This window comes from Salmo salar, chromosome ssa13, assembly GCF_905237065.1.
Source record: "Salmo salar chromosome ssa13, Ssal_v3.1, whole genome shotgun sequence".
In the NCBI taxonomy this organism is placed as follows: Eukaryota; Metazoa; Chordata; class Actinopteri; order Salmoniformes; family Salmonidae; genus Salmo; species Salmo salar.
The window spans coordinates 65,169,548-65,191,232 of NC_059454.1; the positions used below are offsets into that span (position 1 = coordinate 65,169,548).

Consider the following 21,685-nt stretch of genomic DNA (forward strand, 5'->3'; position numbering starts at 1 on the left):
ATTTTGTTAGTCACTCTCCGTAAGATATCATATTAAAAACTGCAAACATTTCTCTCCACCTAATGGCAAAATGTGTAAAATGTCAGGAAAGTAGCTGTAAAATTGCACATTTTTCTCTCCGTACCATCGCAAAATGATTAAAATTGCATGAAATTGGTTATAAAATTGCCTAGTCTTTTCTCTGCCCAATGGCAAAATGTGTAGATCTGCAGGAAATTAACTCTGAAACGCAAATACATTTTTCTTATGGCCCCCAAATGTCTAGGGCCGGCTCTGACTGCATGTGTGGGTATAGATATGGGTACACAGTAGGATTGGGTGGTATCCAGATTTTCATGTCGTCAGCCTGTCCTTCTCTCACCCTGGGATTTATGGTATTACCAGCTTAGTACACAAGGGGGCACCAAAAAACCCAGCCAAAAACATAATTGGGCATCTTTTACCAGAATGCTAACAACATTTGCATAAGTAATATCGAATTTACATGGAGGCTGCTAGCTAAATATGCTAACGAGCGCAAATTAAAATAAACAAATTGCAAAAACAGGCAATCCAGCTCATAATTTTTTATTTTTTTTTAATCCCCACATCAATCTACACGCAATACTCCCAGTCCTGCTGCTGAAAAACATCCCCACAGCATGATGGCCACCACCATGCTTCACTGTAGGGATGGTGCTAGGTTTCCTCCAGATATGACGCTTGGCATTCAGGCCAAAGAGTTCAATCTTGGTTTCATCAGATCAGAGAATCTTGTTTCTCATGGTCTGAGAGTCCTTTAAGTACCTTTTGGCAAACTCCAAGTGGGCTGTCATGTGCCTTTTTTACTGAGGAGTGGCTTCCATCTGGCCGCTCTACCATAAAAGCCTGATTGGTGGAGTGCTGCAGAGATGGTCGTTCTTCTGGAAGTTTCTACCATCTCCACAGAGGAACTCTGGCGCTACATCACGTTCTTGGTCACCTACCTGACCAAGGCCCTTCTCCCCTGATTGCCCTCGGAAGAGTCTTTGTTCTTCCAAACTTCTTCCATTTAGGAATGATGGAGGCCATTGTTTTCTTGGGGACCTTCAATGCTGCAGAAACGTTTTGGTACCTTTCCTCAGATCTGTGCCTCGACACAATCCTGTCTCGGAGCTCTACGGACAATTCCGGACAATTTTTTTTTTAATTATTCATCCATTTTAGAATGAGGCTGTAATATAACAAAATGTGGAAAAAGTGAAGGGGTCTGAATACTTTCCGAATGTGGGTGGGGGATTGATCCGGAGGCCTACAAAAGGCTCTAATAGGGTGTCATAGCCCTAATTAAAAAAAGTAAGCATTGGCCATTTATTACATCACTTTTTTCACATGGTGGGGTCAAATGTATTTTTACATAAAAATTAGGTCACGGGCCAAAAAAGTTAAGGAATCCCTGCCATAATGTATGTATAAGAGCGGCTGCCAAAAATGACCAATCACCACCATTCTCTCTACCAAATGACAAATCCTAACCTACCATCCATTCTGTCTCGTCTCCACAGGTACCATGTCCTGGTGTCCAAGTACGGACGGCTTGCCCCGCTGGCCGAGGTAGACTTGCGTCCACGCTGCATGGCCATGCTGGAGGTGCGCTGGGGTGAGCGGACGGAGACTCTAAGCTTGCGGTTGGAGCAAACAGTCGGGGAGCTCAAGAAGGAGCTCAGGGCCCTGGTGGACCTGCCAGCCAATGGCATGCGACTGTACTACATCGCCCGCGAGCTAGGCTCCGCGCTGGGACCTGAGGAGATGAAGTACGGCAGTCGGGCACTCCACTCGTACATGATCCAAGACGGGGATGAGATCCTGGTGGTGCCCAAGACTAAGAGCCGCACCATCTCGTCCACCTCCTTGGACTCCTAAGAAGTGTGTGTGTGTGTGTGTGTGTGTGTGTGTGTGTGTGTGTGTGTGTGTGCGCAGGACTTTATAGACTGACCAGCTTCTGGACACCAACTGTCTACGCTGGCTTTTATTTTATTTTTTACCAATTACATTGATTGTAAAGACGTTTATTGGTAAAGCACCTTACTGTGTATAAATATATATTTACACATGTATGCTACACGCACGCTATCACACTGAGGGCTCTATTTTTGGCTTGGTGCGAAGCATTGCTATTGTCAGACGCTGGTGGCACGTCACACCACTGAGATTTTCCATTGTATTTGGTTTGTCAAAATAGAGCCCAGAATAGTATTTTATCAGAAATATTAGTTTTTAAGTAATGTTAGCACAATTAGCATACCCTCCCTCTTGCCCCCCAGTATTAAATCATGTGCTTCAGATATCCAAAGATAACCCCTGAGTCAGAATCACAGGGGGTGGTGCGCTGAGAGAGACGCTTCATTGAGCTTTGAGGATGATAGAGCTTGTGACACACAGAGACCACACGGAACATCACTGACCCCAACTCACTCAGGCGACCTGGCGGAAAGAGACAAGACAAGGCCAAGTAGGGGGGGTGGGCAGTTGCTGTTAAAGGTGGAGAGAGAGGGGGATCTGGAGAAGGGGAGGTGCGCTCAGGTTGCTGTAGGTCTTCCTGCTGTCTGATTCCACAAGAAGGGACCAGCTCTCTCCCCTGCCGAGGGGGAGTGGGTGTTGGAGGGAGAGGCGGGGAACCCCAGGCCAGCCTCACTGAGTAACCACATACCGGCTGCTGTGTCACAGTCACTTGGATTACAATGGGTTCACCCAACGGGCTGTGGCCTTCCTCACCTCTTGCTCTCTCCATCTTCCTCTCTCCCCGTCATCCACACCTCACATCCGTCTCACACACCCAACACCTCTTACTGGAACCAGTGTCCAATGTGGCCCCAGAATTTGTGCTCTCCCATTGGTTCATGTTGTCTAATAGGTGTCTTCAGATTCAGAGACCTCCAATTGGTGGAAAGATGTGAGAAATGCTGTCCAGTCCAAAGTCAATTTCACTCTGCTTTTGCGTCAGAGGTTAGCTACTCTTCTTATACATGGAAGAAATCAGTAAACCAAGGTGACGATGAAACTGGGTTTATTTACCAATCACCCTACCAATTATATTTCCCTTTTTAATCTGAAATCCTCTTTGATCTTTTTACTTTACGTATTATACCGGTGCAAAAGCTAAATGAACGTGGCCCTCAGTCTGTCAGCGCTAGGCTTTGTTTAGAAAAGTAGCTGGATCTTGACCTTTTGGGAATTATTTTAGGCACATCACAGGTGTTTCTTGATCTGTTCATGTTGTGTTCGCATGGTTGGTAATGGTAAAGTATGCAATGTAGTGTATGTGGGCTGGGATCGTGGTTGGATTTTTTTAATAGTGAGCCGTCATTTACTATGGAGGATTGCATGGACTTGTAACTTAAACTTGAGGGACCTACGATAAGAGCGTATGCTATAGTACATAGAGTATATACTGTTTTTATGTTATATTTTTGGGGGAAGATGATCAGATTGATAATTATCAAAGTGATTCAGATTTTTTTCTGAAAACTTCAATGCCTCCAGTTTCAAGAAATGTTTTCCCTTTTATCTTTGCTTAAAATCAAACTTACTGTACACATAGAGAATTTATGGACATATGTTTACCTGCTGACTGTTGTTAAATCTGACTTTATGCATAGCACTGTAATACATGTCTGTCTAAGACCCTGTAAAATAATCTTGCTATATGTAAATGCATTTATCGGATAAATCTATTTAAAACATTTAATTTTGCTTTATTGTGGTGATAATGAAATGGTTACTTTATGTTGGTAATGCTTTATTTTACAGCCCCATTTCAGATTATATTTACCTACGGGATAACAATGGGTATTTTCTGCTACTCACTGTACACACACACACAGTACTTCAAAGAATTCAACATAGTTGGTTACTTCCACCAGGTGGTAAGTAGTGGTGTTTGTATCAGTGAATGCCAAAGAAACCAGGGTAAAAATGTTAAACAGTATAATTAGGATTGCCTCATATTATTTCCAAGTAAATATCAGACTAAAGAGGAATAAAGCGTTACTTTTTTTGTTTACTTTTTAATATACGTGCTTTGTTCATAACCAAGTGGGAAGGTGTAAAAATCCACTTGAACGCCCCTCCAACTGGTAATTACTAGTATGAAAATAAAGCTCTATGGCCACGCAATGGCCATGTTGGTCTCCGGACTTGAAAACCTGTGGTTTGAAATGAAGAGGGCAGTCCATAAGCACAGACGAATGATGTCAAGGATCTGGAAGGATTCTGGCATCTTTATTAAATAGTACCCGCAAAACACCAGTCTCAACGTCAACGGTGAAGAGGCGACTCCGGGATGCTGGCCTTCTAGGCAGAGTTCCTCTGTCCAGTGTCTGTGTTCTTTTGCACATCTTAATCTTTTCTTTTATTGGCCAGTCTGAGATATGGCTTTTTCTTTGCATCTCTGCCTAGAAGGCCAGCATCCCGGAGTCGCCTCTTCACTGTTGACGTTGAGACTGTTGTTTTGCGGGTATTATTTAATGAAGCTGCCAGTTGAGGACTTGTGAGGCGTCTGTGTCTCTAACTAGACACTCAGATGTAATTGTCCTCTTGCTCAGTTGTGGACCAGGGCCTCCCACTTCTCTTTCTATTCTGGTTAGAGCCAGTTTGCGCTGTTCTGTGAAGGGAGTAGTACACAGCGTTGTACTAGATCTTCAGTTTCTTGGCAATTTCTCGCATGGAATAGCCTTCATTTCTCAGAACAAGAATAGATTGACGAGTTTCAGAAGAACAGTCTTTGTTTCTGGCCATTTTGAGCCTGTAATCGAACCCACAAATGCTGATTGTCACGTCGGTTGAAAGGAGAGGACCAAGGTGCAGCGTGGTGAGCGTACATATTCTTTTTATTAGAAAAGACGCCGAACAAAACAATAAACACTACCCAACAAACCGTGAAGCTAAAGGCAATGGGCCATAAACAAAGTCAACTTCCCACAACAAAGGTGCGGACTCCGGCCGCAAAACCTGAACCTATAGGGGAGGGTCTGGGTGGGCTTTTCTCCGTGGTGGCGACTCCGGTGAGGGACGCAGACCCCGCTCCACCTCTGGCACGGCCCACTTAGGTGGCGGGGACCCTTACCGCCGACCCAGGACTGGGCACCGACTCTGGCAGCTCCGGACTGGGCACCCACTCTGGCGGCTCCGAACTGGAGGCCGTCTCTGGCGGCTCCGGACTGGAGGCCGTCTCTGTCGCCGGAAGCTCTGGACGGGGAACTGTCGCCGGATGCTGATGCTCCAGCTATTCAGAACAACAGTTTTCAGCTGTGCTAACATAATTGCAAAAGTGTTTTCTAATGATCAATTATCCTTTTAAAATTATTAACTTTGATTAGCTAACACAACGTGCCAAAAGGAAAACAGGAGTGATGGTTGCTGATAATGGGCCTCTGTACGCCTATGTAGATATTCCATTTTAAAAAACAGCAGTTTCCAGCTACAATAGTCATTTTCAACATCTACACTGTATTTCTGATCAATTTGATGTTATTTTAATAGACAAAAAAATTGCTTTTCTTTCAAAAACAAGGACATTTCTAAGTGACCCCAAACTTTAGAACGGTAATGTACGTACTGAAGTCACCACCATGGAGCACAAATCTTCCAACTGGAGCCGAGACAGTCCATAATCACAACCGCCCAGATCACTGCAACAACTTGGCTACAAGATAATCAGGCTTAATTGGTGTCACCAAGCCTGGAGGTGCCGAAAGCTCCACCTCCCCTCACTCCTCATCTTCCAGACAGGGTGTGAACCACACAAGACACATTTGGCTGATGTCACACTCAGCCAATTCTGGGTGTTTGCTTATAGCACCCAGCCCGCCGGCTCCCAATCCCAACCTCCAGTCCCAGCAGAGGCTCTGTCACTACGCAACAGATGGGGCTGAGGTCCCCTCGGCGTGGGCCTTCTCTGACTGGAGCACCAGGGCCACAGGTTCAACTTCCTCTATGGAGGGAAGACTGGGCTGGCTTTGGGTTACCAGGCTGTGACAACAGGGCTGTCCCCCTAATGCAGGGTCACACCGAAGTTGGGAGGTGGTGGGGGTCGAGATGTTACGGTACCTCTTCGCGCCCTTGTCCCGTACCCAACACCTGGCCCGGGGAGGCTGTATCCTGATCTCCCCCATTGCATTATGGAGCAGAAGCAAGGGCAGTAAGAGCTGAACAGAGCCCATTGTGTGCCCAGGAGTAGGAGTCGTTTGGGAATGTGAGGTTTGGGTTACCACAAGGAGGTTCTACATTGTGGAGGAAAGAAGAGGAGAGGAGGGCAAGGCAAGGCTAACTGCTGGGCATTGGGCGGAGGTTAGAGGGTTGATATAGAGTGGCCCACTCTGGGGATTGAATGACTGTCGCACTGAGCTCACCCGGGAATCCAGTTTAGGACCTTTTTTTGGAAGGTCAAGCTTGATGGGTTCTCCAGAACTTTTAATGTTCAATGCGGCAGACTTTATTCCCACAAAATACCCTCACCTGTCACTGGGTGGTCCCACAGAAACTGTTGATGTAATGCTTTTACAACTTATTTATGTAACTGATCAGTCCGTTTCAATCATTGCTATTTTATTTTCTCAACTTTTAACAATTGGAACTACAATCAGACCATTTAGAACTAAACCTCCTTGTCAGCAAGACTGTTCCTGGAAATATCTGTTCTTCATTGAGGCATAGATGTGTGCTACCTTACATGGGGCAAATATGCAATGTCACCTCAGCTGAGCTCAGTATGTAACAACTGATTACACAACGCTGTCCCCATTCCCAGTGAGCTAAATGGAGGGAGAGGGAGTGAAATACCTTCATCCTCTCACTAACCATGCTGTGTTGTCATGTGTTGCAGCCTTGCTATGTTGTTGTCTTAGGTCTCTCTTTATGGAAGTGTTGTGTTGTCTCTCTTGTTGTGATGTGTGTTTTGTCCTTTATTTGTATTGTATTTATTTATTTTTATTTTTTATCCCAGGCCCCCGTCCCCGCAAGAGGCCTTTTGCCTCTTAACTGACTTGCTTAGTTAAATAAAGGTTCAATGTTCTATGTTCATTTTTCTATGTTTTTGTATTTCTTTGTTTTGGGCCGTGTGTGGCTCCCAATCAGGCACAGCTGTAGTTCATTGTTGCTGATTGGGAGTCACACATAAGTAGCCTGGTTTTCCTTTGGGTTTTTGTGGGTGATTGTTTTCTGTTGAGAGTTTTTCCTAACAGGACTGTTTTGCTGTCGTTGTTTGTTTATTTTTTGTAGTGTTCTCTTTTTCAATTAAATCTCAAAGATGAACACACATCCTCCGCTGCACCTTGGTCTCATTACGACGACATCCGTTACACCATGCGAGATTGGGAGTTTAAGTGAGAAAATCAGGCCTATTGTCCCCATCTTAATTCCTCCTACTTCTCCCCATCCTCGACATTTCCCAAAACACCGGCCGTTAGCACAGGAGGATCCCGGTACCGGCCGGCCCACTGGGATCATGGTTTTTTGTAGTCCCCTTTGGTGTGTCGCTCTCTTTTCACAGGTTGGTAAAGAGTATATGCATTTACACAACAATGCATGGGAGGAGTAAAATAATCCACCACAAAGAGCCCCTACACTGGTCAATGGGAGCCCCAGGTCAGCCCTCAGTCCTGCAGCCTTTGACACGACATGCTCCCCCTCGCTCCAGTTACCTCCACTGTCCCCCTTGCAACAAAGACCCGACTGAGTCACCTCTCCTTCCCAGACCCTATCAGAACAGATCCACCTGCCATTTCTTTCATGCCTAATCTCTTCAGGATCTATGGAAATGAGGTACGCTGTGTTCCCATGTAAATGAGGCCATTCCTAATTAAAGAGAAGAACACAGTGTGTCCAAAGTGACTCATGTTAATTCTGTAAGTAGAACTACCCAAGGTCTTGAAAAAGCAGGGTTTTAGCCTGTGTGTGGTTTTTCTCTCTCTTTTTGTCCATAAAATACCCCAAAGCGAGACATGGCTGCTTTGGCAGGCGCTGTAGCCCCCAGTACTACACCTATTCCCTATGCGTTCTCATTTGTTGACTTCTGTAACCGTAAAAGCCTTGGTTTCATGCATGTGAACATCAGAAGCCTCCTCCCTAAGTTTGTTGAATTCACTGCTTTAGCACTCTCCGCATTCACTGATGTCCTAGCCTTAGGAAGGCCACCAAAAATTCTGAAATTTCCACCCCAAACGACAACATTTTCTGTCAAGATAGAACTGCCAAAGGGGGCAGAGTTAGCCTGCAGAGTTCTGTCTTACTATCCAGGTCTGTGCCCAAACAGTTCGAGCTTCTACTTTTAAAAATCCACCTTTCCAGAAATAAGTCTCTCACTGTTGCCGCTTGTTATAGACCGCCTTCTGCCCCCAGCTGTGCCCTGGACAACATATGTGAATTGATTGCCCCCCATCTATCTTCAGAGCTCGTACTGTTAGGTGACCTAAACTGGGATATGCTTAACACCCCGGCCGTCCTACAATCTCACACAAATTATCATGGAACCCACCAGGTACAACCCTAAATCCGTAAACATGGGCACCCTCATAGATATCATCCTGACCAACTTGCCCTCCAAATACACCTCTACTGTCTTCAACCAGGATCTCAGCGATCACCGCCTCATTGCCTGCGTCCGTAATGGTCCGCGGTCAAACGACCACCCCTCATCACTGTCAAACGCTCCCTAAAATACTTAAACGATAAAGATAATTAAAGATAAAGATAAATAAATAACCTCATCCTGTCAGTAGAAGATGGCTGGTTGTTCTTTAAAAGTGCTTTCCTCACCATCTTAAATAAGCATGCCCCATTCAAAAATGTAGAACTAAGAACAGATACAGCCCCTGGTTCACTCTTGACTGCCCTTGCTTGACCAGCACAAAAACATCCTGTGGTGTACTGCATTAGCATCGATTAGCCCCCGCGATATGCAACTTTTCAGGGAAGTCAGGAACCAATATACACAGTCAGTTTGGAAAGCAAAGGCCAGCTTTTTCAAACAGAAATTTGCATCCTGTAGCACTAATTCCAAAAAGTTTTGGGACACTGTAAATGGAGAATGAAGAATAAGAGCACCTCCTCCCAGCTGCCCACTGCACTGAGGCTAGGAAACACTGTCACCACTGATAAATCTACGACAATCGAGAATTTCAATAAGCATTTTTCTATGGCTGGCCATGCTTTCCACCTGGCTACCCCTACCCCTACCCCGGCCAACAGCTCTGCACCCCCGCAGCAACTTGCCCAAGCCCCCCCGTCCTCCCCCCGTCCCCGTCCCCCCATCCCCGCTTAGCTGATGTTCTGAAAGAGCGGCAAAATCTGGACCCCGACAAATCAGCTGGGCTAGACAATCTGGAACCTCTCTTTCAAAAATGTTCAGCCAAAATTGTTGCACCCCTATTACTAGCCTGTTCAACCTCTCTTTCATATCGTCTGAGATCCCTAAAGATTGGAAAGCTGCCGCGGTCATCCCCCTCTTCAAAGGGGGTACCACTCTAGACCCAAACTGTTACAGACCTATATCCATCCTGCCCTGACTTTTCCAAAGTCTTCGAACGCCAAGTTAACAAACAGATCACCGACCATTTCGAATCCCACCGTACCTTCTCCGCTATGCAATCTGGTTTCCGAGCTGGTCATAGGTGCACTTCAGCCACGCTCAATGTCCTAAATGATATCATAACCGCCATCGATAAAAGACAGTACTGTGCAGCCGTCTTCATTGACCTGGCCAAGGCTTTTGACTCAGTCAATCACTGCATTGTTATCGGCAGACTCAATAACATTGGTTTCTCAAATGACTGCCTCGCCTGGTTCACCAACTACTTCTCAGATAGAGTTCAAATCAGAGGGCCTGTTGTCCGGACCTCTGGCAGTCTCTATGGGGGTGCCACAGGGTTCAATTCTCGGGCTGAGTCTTTTCTCTGTGTATATCAATGATGTCGCTCTTGCTGCTGGTGATTCTCTGATCTACCTCTACGCAGACGACACCATTCTGTATACATCTGGCCCTTCTTTGGACACTGTGTTAACAAACCTTCAAACGAGCTTCAATGCCATACAACACTCCTTCCGTGGCCTCCAACCGCTCTTAAATGCCAGTAAAACTAAATGCATGCTCTTCAACCGATCGCTGCCCACACCTGCCCGCCCGACTAGCATCACTACTCTGGACGGTTCTGACATAGAATATGTGGACAACTACAAATACCTAGGTGTCTGGTTAGACTGTAGACTCTCCTTCCAGACTCACATTAAGCATCCCCATTCTAAAATTAAATCTAGAATTGGCTTCCTATTTCGCAACAAAGCATCCTTCACTCATGCTGCCTAACATACCCTCGTAAAACTGACTATCCTACCGATCCTTGACTTCGGCGATGTCATTTACAAAATAACCTCCAACACTCTACTCAGCAAATTGGATGTAGTCTATCACAGTGCCATCCGTTTTGTTACTAAAGCCCCATATACTACCCACCACTGTGACCTGTATGCTCTCGTTGGCTGGCCCTCGCTACATATCCGTCGCCAAACCCACTGGCTCCAGGTCATCTGTAAGTCTTTGCTAGGTAAAGTCCCACCTTATCTCAGCTCATTGGTCACCATAGCAACACCCACCCATAGCACGCACTCCAGCAGGTATATTTCACTGGTCATCCCCAAAGCCAACACCTACATTGGCCGGCTTTCCTTCCAGTTCTCTGCTGCCAATGACTGGAACGAATTGCAAAAGTCACTGAAGCTGGAGACATATCTCCCTCACTAACTATCAGCATCAGCTGTCAGAGCAGCTTACCGATCACTGCACCTGTACACAGCCCATCTGTAAATTGCCCATTCAACTACCTCATCCCCATATTGTTATTTTTTTTGCTGTTTTGCACCCCAGTATCTCTATTTGCACATCATCATCTGCACATCTATCACTCCAGTGTTAATGCTAAATTGTAATTATTTCGCCACTATGGCCTATGTATTGCCTTGCCTCCCTAATCTTACTACATTTGCACACACTGTATACATTTTTTTCTATTGTGTTATTGACTGTATGTTTGTTTATCCCATGTGTAACTCTGTGTTGTTGTTTGTGTCGCACTGCTTTGCTTTATCTTGGCCAGGTCGCAGTTGTAAATGAGAACTTGTTCTCAACTGGCCTACCTGGTTAAATAAAGGTAAAATAAAAAATTAAAATTGGCTGGGTCTGAGCTGCTCAGGTGGAAAGCTTTAGCCATACAGAGACACGGACAGGGCTGAGGGGGGGAATCAGGGCCCAATCCAAGGGGCTGGCATCTATGTCCGAAATCCTCTTTGTTGTAACTGTTTTGCCTTCCATGATTGGAGGGAAATAATGTTTGGTTTCAATAATTTGCCTTTGCTTGTGTAGTCTTTCTGCCCTCATTTCCAGGATATCTCATTTGCTCTTTCCCTCACTTTCCCTCTACGTCTCTGCCCACTCAAAGTCCCCCTCACCTCCCCACCTACTACTTTCCCCAAACACTGATCTCAGATTAAGTTGAACACTATCCCTGGTAAAATTTGCACCTGCCTCTTTTAGTAAAGTTCCTTCCAGAGCTTTGGCAGGGGCTTACATTTTTGCCGCTCCTCTCATACAAGGAATCTCTTTCTCCCTGCTCCTTTTGATATCCATTGCATGCCCTAGGCAAGGATTTTGGCTGTTTTCTGGGACTCCTGTTTTAACAGTACCGGTAATCCTGCTGGAGGTGAACGAGAAGCACCCCTCTGTTTGGACGTCCACCCCCCCCCCTCCCCTCCCATTATCACCATAACAACCGCCACCCCTCCGTCTTTCTCCAGTCCTCTCTTCACTTCTTTTAACTCTGTGGATGGTTCCCAGTTGGATGGAACACATCTGTGTACTGGAGGAAGCCTGGTGTGAGTGGTGAGGGGTTAAGTGTCCGTGTTCTGAAGGCAGGTGAGTGGTCCATCTATCTACCTCGTCCTCTAGCTCTCTCTCTCTCTCCCTTTCCCTCCAACACATGCATCACCGATTGATGGACAGGTGAGCTGCATCTGAATCTGACTCCCGTACAGGTGTGTTCAAACTCGTTTATCCTTGGAATTTCATTGTTTTTTTTTTAGATAATACAGAAATTCCTAACATGGTGGATTATCCCTGTTACTGGTAGCCTTGTTGTATTTAAGGTTTCATGACAGTTTATAGCCTCACCCAGTTCAGCTCTTAGGAAATCAGGACATGAGAGTAAAGTGCTTTACTGCCTTATGAACATGTGTATGGTGATGTCACACAGGGAAGATGACAGTGCCATCCTTGGCATTTGGTCTTAGAATAATGTCATCTCTGTGTCATTAGTTAATACTGTATTAGGATTTGATGTTGCATGTTATAACAATGCCTACTGCTGAGCATCTGGCACTATAGTTTTTGACTTGACAACATGTATGTGCTAATGAAGATGTTGTGATTTAGAAGTTACTCAGTCTGTCATTTCGTATCTCATGAGCATTAGCCAACAGTCCCTAATCTATTTATGTCTTGAAGATGCATGGCAATAATGCTGCATTATTTGAATGTTCTGCTAAATGTAATTGGCATGAATTGGATGATTTTCTACAATTGTTTTCTGTTCTATTTGTTGTTGCTAGAGTAGACTCCTCCTGATACAGTCAGAAGTTTAGGGCACTGGATTGTGACCCCAGAGGGGTTGTGTTTACACCACTATGTTACAACCCTCAGTGCAGTCCCCAGGCTTTATCTCAACTGTTCTGTTGAAACATTATGGAGTAAATTCCTGTCAGACAACGTGTGAGGGAACTGAAGGAGTGAAAATAGGGGTTGTGGTAATCTCTGTGTTGACAAGGCATGATGACAGGGCGATGACTGAACAATGATCCTCTTTCACCAGGGTCCACTAACCTTGGCACACCTGAACACAATTTACCATCAGGCTGAATACTGTACACGCATTAAAGAGATGACCGTGTAGATTTGGAAGAGATAATTAATTTACATCACATTCCTCAGAGATCACGTTGAGGATAATGTTACACTAACTCCTAACGCTAAACCTAATTCTAACACTAATTATACTTTAAACCTAAACCCCCTAAAAATAGCATTTGACCTTGTGGGGACTAACAAAATGTCAGGTCACAGGTATAAGTCACAGGTATAGTTAAACATGTCCACACACACACACATAATCACACACACACACACACAGAGAGAGAGCGACACAGACAGAAAGTAGAAATAAATATATTATTATGAATGTATTTTATACAATCCAACCATCACAAGAAATGTAGTATTTCAGGACCAAAGTGCAGCATGGTTGTAGTTCCACATATTTATTATTCCGTGAAACGTTGCGATACACAAGTAACTTGAATAACGAAAACAACAAACCGTGACACAGAGAGAAATAAACACAACTCAAAAGATAATCACCCACAAAACCCAGGAAGAAAAACCCCAACTTAAATATGATCTCCAATCAGAGGTAACGAGGACCAGTCTCCATTTGGAGATCAACCCAAAAAACAACAACATAGAAATAGAAAAACTAGAACTAAAATATAGAAACAAAAAACATAGAATTCCCACCCATATCACACCCTGACCTAACTAAACAGAGAAAAACAGCTCTCTTAGGTCATAGCGTGACAGTACCCCCCCCAAAGGTGTGGACTCCCGGCCGCAAACCTGAACCTATAGGGGAGGGTCCGGGTGGGCATCTGTACTTGGCGGCGGCTCTGGTTCGGGGCGTAGCACCCCCACCGCCCGCTGATCCCCCCGCTTCTGTGTGTCCGGAGGAACCAGACCGTGGATCATCGCCGGAAGCTTTGGACCGCCAACCGCCGCTGAAGACTCCAGGCTAAAGGCCGCCGCCGAAGACTCCGGGCTGCGGACCGCCGCCGGAGGCTCCGGGCTGCGGAGCGTCGCCGGAGGCTCCGGACTGCGGAGCGTCGCCGGAGGCTCCGGACTGAGGAGCGTCACCGGAGGCTCCGGACTGGGAAGCGTCATTATATGTTCCGGACTAGGGAACGTTGCTGCAGGCTCCATGCCATGGATCATCTCTACAGGTTCCGCGCCATGGATCATCACTGGAGGCTTCGTACCATGGATCATCTCTACAGGCTCCGGGCCATGGATCATTCCTACAGGCTTCTTGCCATGGATTATCCCTACAGGCTCCGGACCATGGATAATCCCTACAGGCTCCGGACCATGGATAATCCCTACAGGCTTCTTGCCATGGATTATCTTTACAGGCTCCTGGCCATGGATTAACTCTGGAAGCTTCGTGCCATGGAACATCCCAACAGGCTCCGGGCCATGGATCATCACTACAGGCTTCATGCCATGGATCAAAAATTGGGGGGCTGTCTCTCGCACTTGCCTCATTGTTGGTACAGTGCCTCATAATGACGCCGCTCTGCTTTAGCTGCCTCAATCTCCTCCCTCGGACGGCGATACTCCCCAGTCTGCCTCCAGGGTCCTTTTCCATCCAGAATTTCCTCCCAGGTCCATTTCTTTTGCTCCTGGGCACGCTGCTTGGTCCTTTGATGGTGGGTGATTCTGTCACGGCTGTCTAAAGGATCGGACCAAAATGCAGCATGGTTGTAGTTCCACATATTTATTATTCCGTGAAACGTTGCAATACACAAATAACTTGAATAACGAAAACAACAAACCGTGACGCAGAGAGAAATAAACACTACTCAAAAGATAATCACCCACAAAACCCGGGAAGAAAAACCCCAACTTAAATATGATCTCCAAACAGAGTTAACGAGGACTAGCTGCCTCCAATTGGAGATCAACCCAAAAATAACAACATAGAAATAGAAAAACTAGAACTAAAACATAGAAACAAAAAACATAGAATGCCCACCCATATCACACCCTGACCTAACTAAACAGAGAAAAACAGCTCTCTTAGGTCAGAGCATGACAACCCTAGTCTCTCCTGTGAAACACATTTCTTGTCATTTTAAATATAACCGTGTTTGGTGTATTTCTCTGTTTACAAGTAAAATAACAATGATTGGCATCATTTTAAATTCACATCTCCGGCTTATACTAAAACAACATTTTAAACTTAAAAAAGGTTTAAGGGTTTCTGAACAGACCACAACCCACCCATCAAACTGCTTATACCATGGCCCACCACCCCTCCTAACCAATCCACAAAACTGATCAAAGTCACAATAGGTCTTTTGTACCCCAAATTGCAATAGCCATTTCCCCCAAGTCTCACAGATACACACACCACCCCCGTACAGATCAAAGCACTCAGATCAAAGGTGTTTACATGCATCACGCTTAAACGATTTAAGCTATAAACACAAAACCAATTTTTGAAAATAGACTACCCCAACTCGGATTGCTTGAGGAAATATTTTTGATAGCATTTATACTTTTTAAACAATAGCAATATTTAAATGAGCTCCCAATGCATTTCAATTACAAAGAAAAGCCCATAGATTGAAATGGTAAAACAATTCAAAATTCTACACCTACCTCCTTCTACACCGTTTAAGCTATCAACACCAACCCAACATGGAGATGTTCAGACCAGCCCAACTTAGATTGCTTGTCAAAGGATATTTGATTCTATCTATACTTTTGGAACTATAACCATTTTTATATTTGCATAAATTAACATGGGTGTGCAGATTTGTTCAATCCGAAGCCTACATTTAAAGAATATTGAAGAATGCATCGGTGATTTGTATTTCTTGCAACTTTTTGACGACATAATGCATGTGAATGCCTTAGCCCAAGATGTGCTTTATGGAGCCTAACGTTACTCCAGTCCAAGGACCTTACATGCTATTTTCATATGTAGACTGGCTCTGGCAAACAAAACAGCCAAATACTCCATCTAAACGTGAATCGATTCGCAATTGCGTTACGGTTCTAGAAACATAAAGCCCTCTACTTTCATATCACATCAAAATAATTTCACAAATGCAAAATACACACTTACTGTACACTGTTTTAACCGGCTTCATCACAGTTGCAGCCGACAGTATTTTTCAGTGACAACACGTTTCTGGCAGCCTTCTTCCATTACACACAGGTGTTCGGAGCATGCTAGATAGCAAATTAGTAAAGGTTGTCCCTCTGTCTTTTACATGCTCTGTAATATGAAGATAAGGCCATGTGATACCATGATGATATGTATCAATCGGATTATCTTTTGTTTTGCAAACTCTGCTACTGCGCATGCAGTATAGAAACACCACCAGTCATACACCAGTCTCTTGTGGTACACAAACCAGGCACAGCTCATCACACATCTAACGCCATCCCTACCGTGAAGCATGGTGGTGGCAGCATCATGCTATGGGGATGCTTTTCAGCAGCAGGGACTGGGAGACTAAGGATACAGGGAACAATGAATGGAGACAAATACAGGCAAATCCTTGATGAGAACCTGCTTCAGCGTGTAAACCACTTTAAACTGGGATGAATATTTATGTTCCAACAGCACAATGACCCTAAGCATACAGCCAAAGCAATGCTGGAATGGTTTCAGAACAAGAAGCCAAAGCCCAGACTGGAATCTCATTGAAAATCTGTGGAAAGACTTGAAGATTGCTGTTCACCGCCGCTCCACATCTAACTTAACCGAGTTTGAGAAAATCTGCAAGGAAAAATGGGAGAAAATCCCAAAATCTAGATGTGCAGAGCTGATACAGACACATCCAAGACAACTCAAAGCTGTAATCGCCGCCAAAGGAGCTACTACAAAGTATTGACTCAGGGGTGTGAATACTTAAATTATATACATCTGTAGTGCATTGCCAATAAATATGCAAAAACATTTAAAAAATGTTTTCACTTTGTCATTATGTGATATTGTGTGGACTATGCAAACTGGAAACCACGTATCCTGCCTATGACCTCAAGAACACCCTCCCCACCGTCAAACATGGAGGTGGAAACATTTTGCTTTGGGGTGTTTTTCTGCTAAGGGGACAGGACAACTTCACCGCATCAAAGGGACGATGGACGGGGCCATGTACCGTGAAATCTTGGGTGAGAACCTGCTTCCCTCAGCCAGGGCATTGAAAATAGGTCGTGGATGGGTATTCCAGCATGACAATGACCCAAAACACACGGCCAAGGCAACAAAGGAGTGGCTCAAGAAGAAGCACATTAAGGTCCTGGAGTGGCTTAGCCAGTCTCCAGACCTTAATCCCATAGAAAGTCTGTGGAGGGAGCTGAAGGTTCGAGTTGCCAAACGTCAGCCTCGAAACCTTAATGACTTGGAGAAGATCTGCAAAGAGGAGTGGGACAAAATCCCTCCTGAGATGTTTGCAAACCTGGTGGCCAACTACAAGAAACGTTTGACCTCTGTGATTGCCATCAAGGGTTTTGTCACCAAGTACTAAGTCATGTTTTGCAGAGGGGTCAAATACTTATTTCCCTCATTAAAATGCAAATAATTTTATAACATTTCTGACATGCGTTTTTCTGGATTTTTGTTGTTGTTATTCTGTCTCTCACTGTTCAAATAAACCTACCATTAACATTATAGACTGATCATTTCTTTGTCAGTGGGCAAACGTACAAAATCAGCAGGGGATCAAATACTTTTTTCCCTCGCTGTAGTACCCATTGTGACGATTAAAACCTACCCTAACCAGAAACCGTGGATAGATGGTAGCATTCGCGTGAAACTGAAAGTGCGAACCACCGCATTTAACCATGGAAAGCTGATTTGAGATTATGGCCAAAAACAAAGTGTAGTTATTCCCTCCGAGGCAAACAAACAAGCAAAATGTCAGTATAGAGACAAAGTGGAGTCGCAATCCATCGGCTCAGACACAAGACGTATGTGGCAGGGTCTACAGACAATCACGGAATACAAAAAGAAAACCAGCCACGTCACGGACACCGACACCGACGTCTTCCTTCTGTCATGACTGACCTGATCAGGTCAGGGTACAGGAGACCACCACCCTACAGATTATCTCCCAAACCCCAACAGAGGAGGAGAGATCTAGGGGTCTGAAGATGTGGGGGGTTTTATGACACCTCACGCCCATAATAAACCTTAGGCCACTGAGAAATTCCTTTGTCCTCTCACTATGGAGAACTGGCCTCAGAACATTAAACATGCAATAAAGGGACTTTGGAACAATGGTTTCCGTCAGCCACAATGGTGGTCATGACGAGAGGTGGAATATGAAAATGTATGTAACTTTTGTATTGTTATTAAAGGTTAAGAGATTACGTTATTATGAAAACATTGTACCTTTAAGCGTTTTCCCAGTATATGCCTGATGTTTATACATTGTACGTTGTGTGGAAAATATCCAAATCAAAGAGAATGTTTTGGTAAAGATGAGATGTGAAGGTAGTGTCTAAAATAGGATTTTAGTCAAATCTAGGCCTTGCCCCTTAACTTGGTCCGCCCAGAGAATTGCCCTAAAGGCGGTTACGCCCACGTCTGACCCGAGGGTATAAGACAGGAGAGTGAAGAATTAACATATCAGACTAATTGACCCCAAGCTGCAGCGAAGGTCTAACGAAGTCAACGAACCCCAAAACGAAACAAGGTTGAAGGCAAAGAAATCTTTTTCTACACGAGCTACGGACGAGTAGCTGTGTCTAAGCGGGTGAATTCAAGCCGAACCACCCAGCCTCCACTCTCCATTGAATCGTGGTACCTACACCGTTCGAGTCTGAAGCTGTGAGCTCTGAGCTACAGAGCTGTCTGTCCTCAGAAGACCACGAGAGATCAGACCACTAAGCCAAGAAGGACACTGACATCGTGAGGACAACCAGAGAGTTGCGCCGGAGAAGTGCGTCATTGAGAAGCCTAAACGACCCACGCGGAGCTTCCCACCTGAGACCTGCAACACGTAATTACATCATTATATTCTGACCCATAAGAGCGGCAGTTCGGGGCAAGGCTAGGTTTAAATAAGCATGGCTGACAAATGAACCCAAATGTATATTTCTCTCGTGTACTTTCTTGGTTTCTCTCTCTTCTAAATCCCCATCTTGGGTAACACGTGCCATAGTGTGTTGGCCCGTTATACTAAGTCCTAATCAATAGCTATACTGTGTTTTGTGTATGTGTATTTTTATCATCATTTTAGCTTGCTAGTAAATAAATAATCAACTAAGATTGGTGTGGTAAACTCATTGGTGGGACCCGGTCCGTGCAGATTCCCGGATTATGCGACGTTCAGACATGAGACAAGAGGTTGATTAATTTAGCGACTGTTGTAAAATCGATATTCTGATATCCTTTGAGTTAATTTGGGAAATAGAAACTCAATCAAAATACTGTTCCCATGGTGCCCCAGGTTGATGAGTTAATAATTGCTTGATTCATTGCTTAATTCATTTAATCACGCAATTATAAACCGTTAATCATTCGATGAGCAACAGTCGTCACATTAACTAATACAACGTCACGACACTTCCAAACAAACTTAACACATTTTTCGCACGCTTTGAGAATAATTGAGTACCACTGACGTGGCCCGCTACCATCTCCATGTCCGACATGAGTAAGACATTTAAACGTGTTAACCCTCGCAAGGCCGCCGGCCCAGACAGCATCCCTAGCCGTGTCCTCAGAGCATACGCAGACCAACTGGCTGGTGTGTTTGTGGACATATTCAATCTCACCCTATCCCAGTCTGCTGTCCCCACATGCTTCAAGATGGCCACCATTGTTCCTGTACCCAAGAAGGCAAAGGTAACTGAAATAAATGACTATCGCCCCAGAGCACTCACTTCTTTCATCATGAAGTTCTTCGAGAGGCTAGTCAAGGATCATATCACCTCCATCTTACCTGTCACCCTAGACTCACTTCAATTTGCTTACCACCCCAATAGGTCCACAGACGATGCAATCACCATAACACTGCACACTCTCCTATCCCATCTGGACAAGAAGAATACCTATGTAAGAATGCTGTTCATTGACTATAGCTCAGCATTCAACACCATAGTACTCTCCAAGCTCATCATTAAGCTTGAGGCCCTGGGTTTCAACAGCCCTGTGCAATTGGGTCCTGGACTTCCTGACCGGCCACCCCCAGGTGGTGAAGGTAGGAAACAACAACTCCCCTTCACTGGTCCTCAACACTGGGGCCCCACAAGAGTGCGTGTTCAGCCCCCTCCTGTACTCCCTGTTCACTCATGACTGCGTGGCCATGCACGCCTCCAACTCAATCATCAAGTTTGCAGATGACACAACATGTAATGGTTTTCTTAGAGAAGTGGAGGAGTCAGGCGCAGGACACAGGGATAAAGGTAAACAAACGTGTTTACTAAAAATATCAATAAATCTTCTCATAAAAAAATACATAGTTTGGAGAAACACCTCCAACTACACAAAACAGACAAACAATCACGACAAGACAAACAGGAAATGCAGAGGTTAAATAATGAACATGATTAGCAAAATGAAAAACAGGTGTACACAATAAAGACAAAACCAAACGAACAGTGAAACATCGATCGGTGGCAACTAGTAAGCCGGTGACGTCGACCGCCGAACGCCGCCCGAACAAGGAGAGGGGCCGACTTCGGCGGGAGTCGTGACACAACAGTACTAGGCTTGATTACCAAAACAACGAGACAGCCTACAGGGAGGATGTGAGGGCACTCGAGGTGTGGTGTCAGGAAATCAACCTCTCGCTCAACGTCAACAAAACAAAGGAGATGATCGTGGACTTCAGGAAACAGCAGCGGGAGCACCCCCCATCCACATCGAAGGGACAGCAGTGGAGAAGGTGGAAAGTTTTAAGTTCCTGGGCTTATGCATCATAGACAAACTGAAATGGTCCACCCACACAGACAGTGTGTTGAAGAAGGCGCAACAGCGCCTCTTCAACCTCAGGATGCTAATGAAATTTGGCTTGTCACCTAAATTCCTCACAAATTTTACAGATGCAGAGCTGAAAGCATCTTGACGGGCTGTATCACCACCTGATACGGCAACTGCACCGCGCGCAACCACTTTAATAAATGGATCACTAGTCACTTTAATAATGGCACTTTAATAATGTTTACCTATCTTGTATCTTGCCTATGCCTCTGTCATTGCTCATCCATATATTTGTATGTATATATTCTTAGTCCATTCCTTTACTTAGATTTGTGTGTATAAGGTATTTGTTGTGGAATTGTTAGATTACATGTTAGATATTGCTGCACTGTCAGAACTAGAAGCACAAGCATTTCGCTACACTCGCTATAACATCTGCTAACCAAAAACTTTATTTGATTTATGCTACATTTCAGTCAATAAACATTTAAAATTATTCTGGTGTGCGTATATTTTGTTGTGCTCCTAACTTTTATATGTTGGGAGCACCAGTGCTATACATTTATTTATTTTAGAGCTCTGGACAGGACGCAAATGTAAACTTTATTTTTACATTCAATTTATGACAACCATTAATTTAACATTCTACTACCATTCAATCAAACGCTGCTTTGAATTAGATCAGGTGTTGTCCCTTGGATCGACTTGGCAGTACATTTGTTCAGTATAGAATGTATAAATGCAACATGTAAAGTGTTGCTCCCATGTTTCATGTGCTGAAATAAAAGATCCCCGAAATATTCCAGACGCATAAAAAGCTTATTTCTCTCACATTTTGTGCACACATTTGTTGACATCCATATTCGTTAGCGTTTCTCCTTTGTCAAGATAATTCATCCATGTCAAGCAGC

The 21,685-nt window shown here is 44.6% G+C and overlaps 1 protein-coding gene across 1 annotated transcript in view; it reads left to right on the forward strand.

Annotated features, from left to right (window-relative positions):
• The window catches only part of LOC106567602 (alpha-tectorin), a 74,930-nt gene that overhangs the window by 16,542 nt on the left and 36,703 nt on the right, over positions 1 to 21,685 (forward strand). Inside the window, exons 8-9 of the mRNA XM_045692769.1 lie at positions 7,093 to 7,110; positions 19,977 to 20,003. Coding sequence (XP_045548725.1) covers positions 7,093 to 7,110; positions 19,977 to 20,003 — 45 coding nt within the window. The remainder of the gene's footprint in view (positions 1 to 7,092; positions 7,111 to 19,976; positions 20,004 to 21,685) is intronic.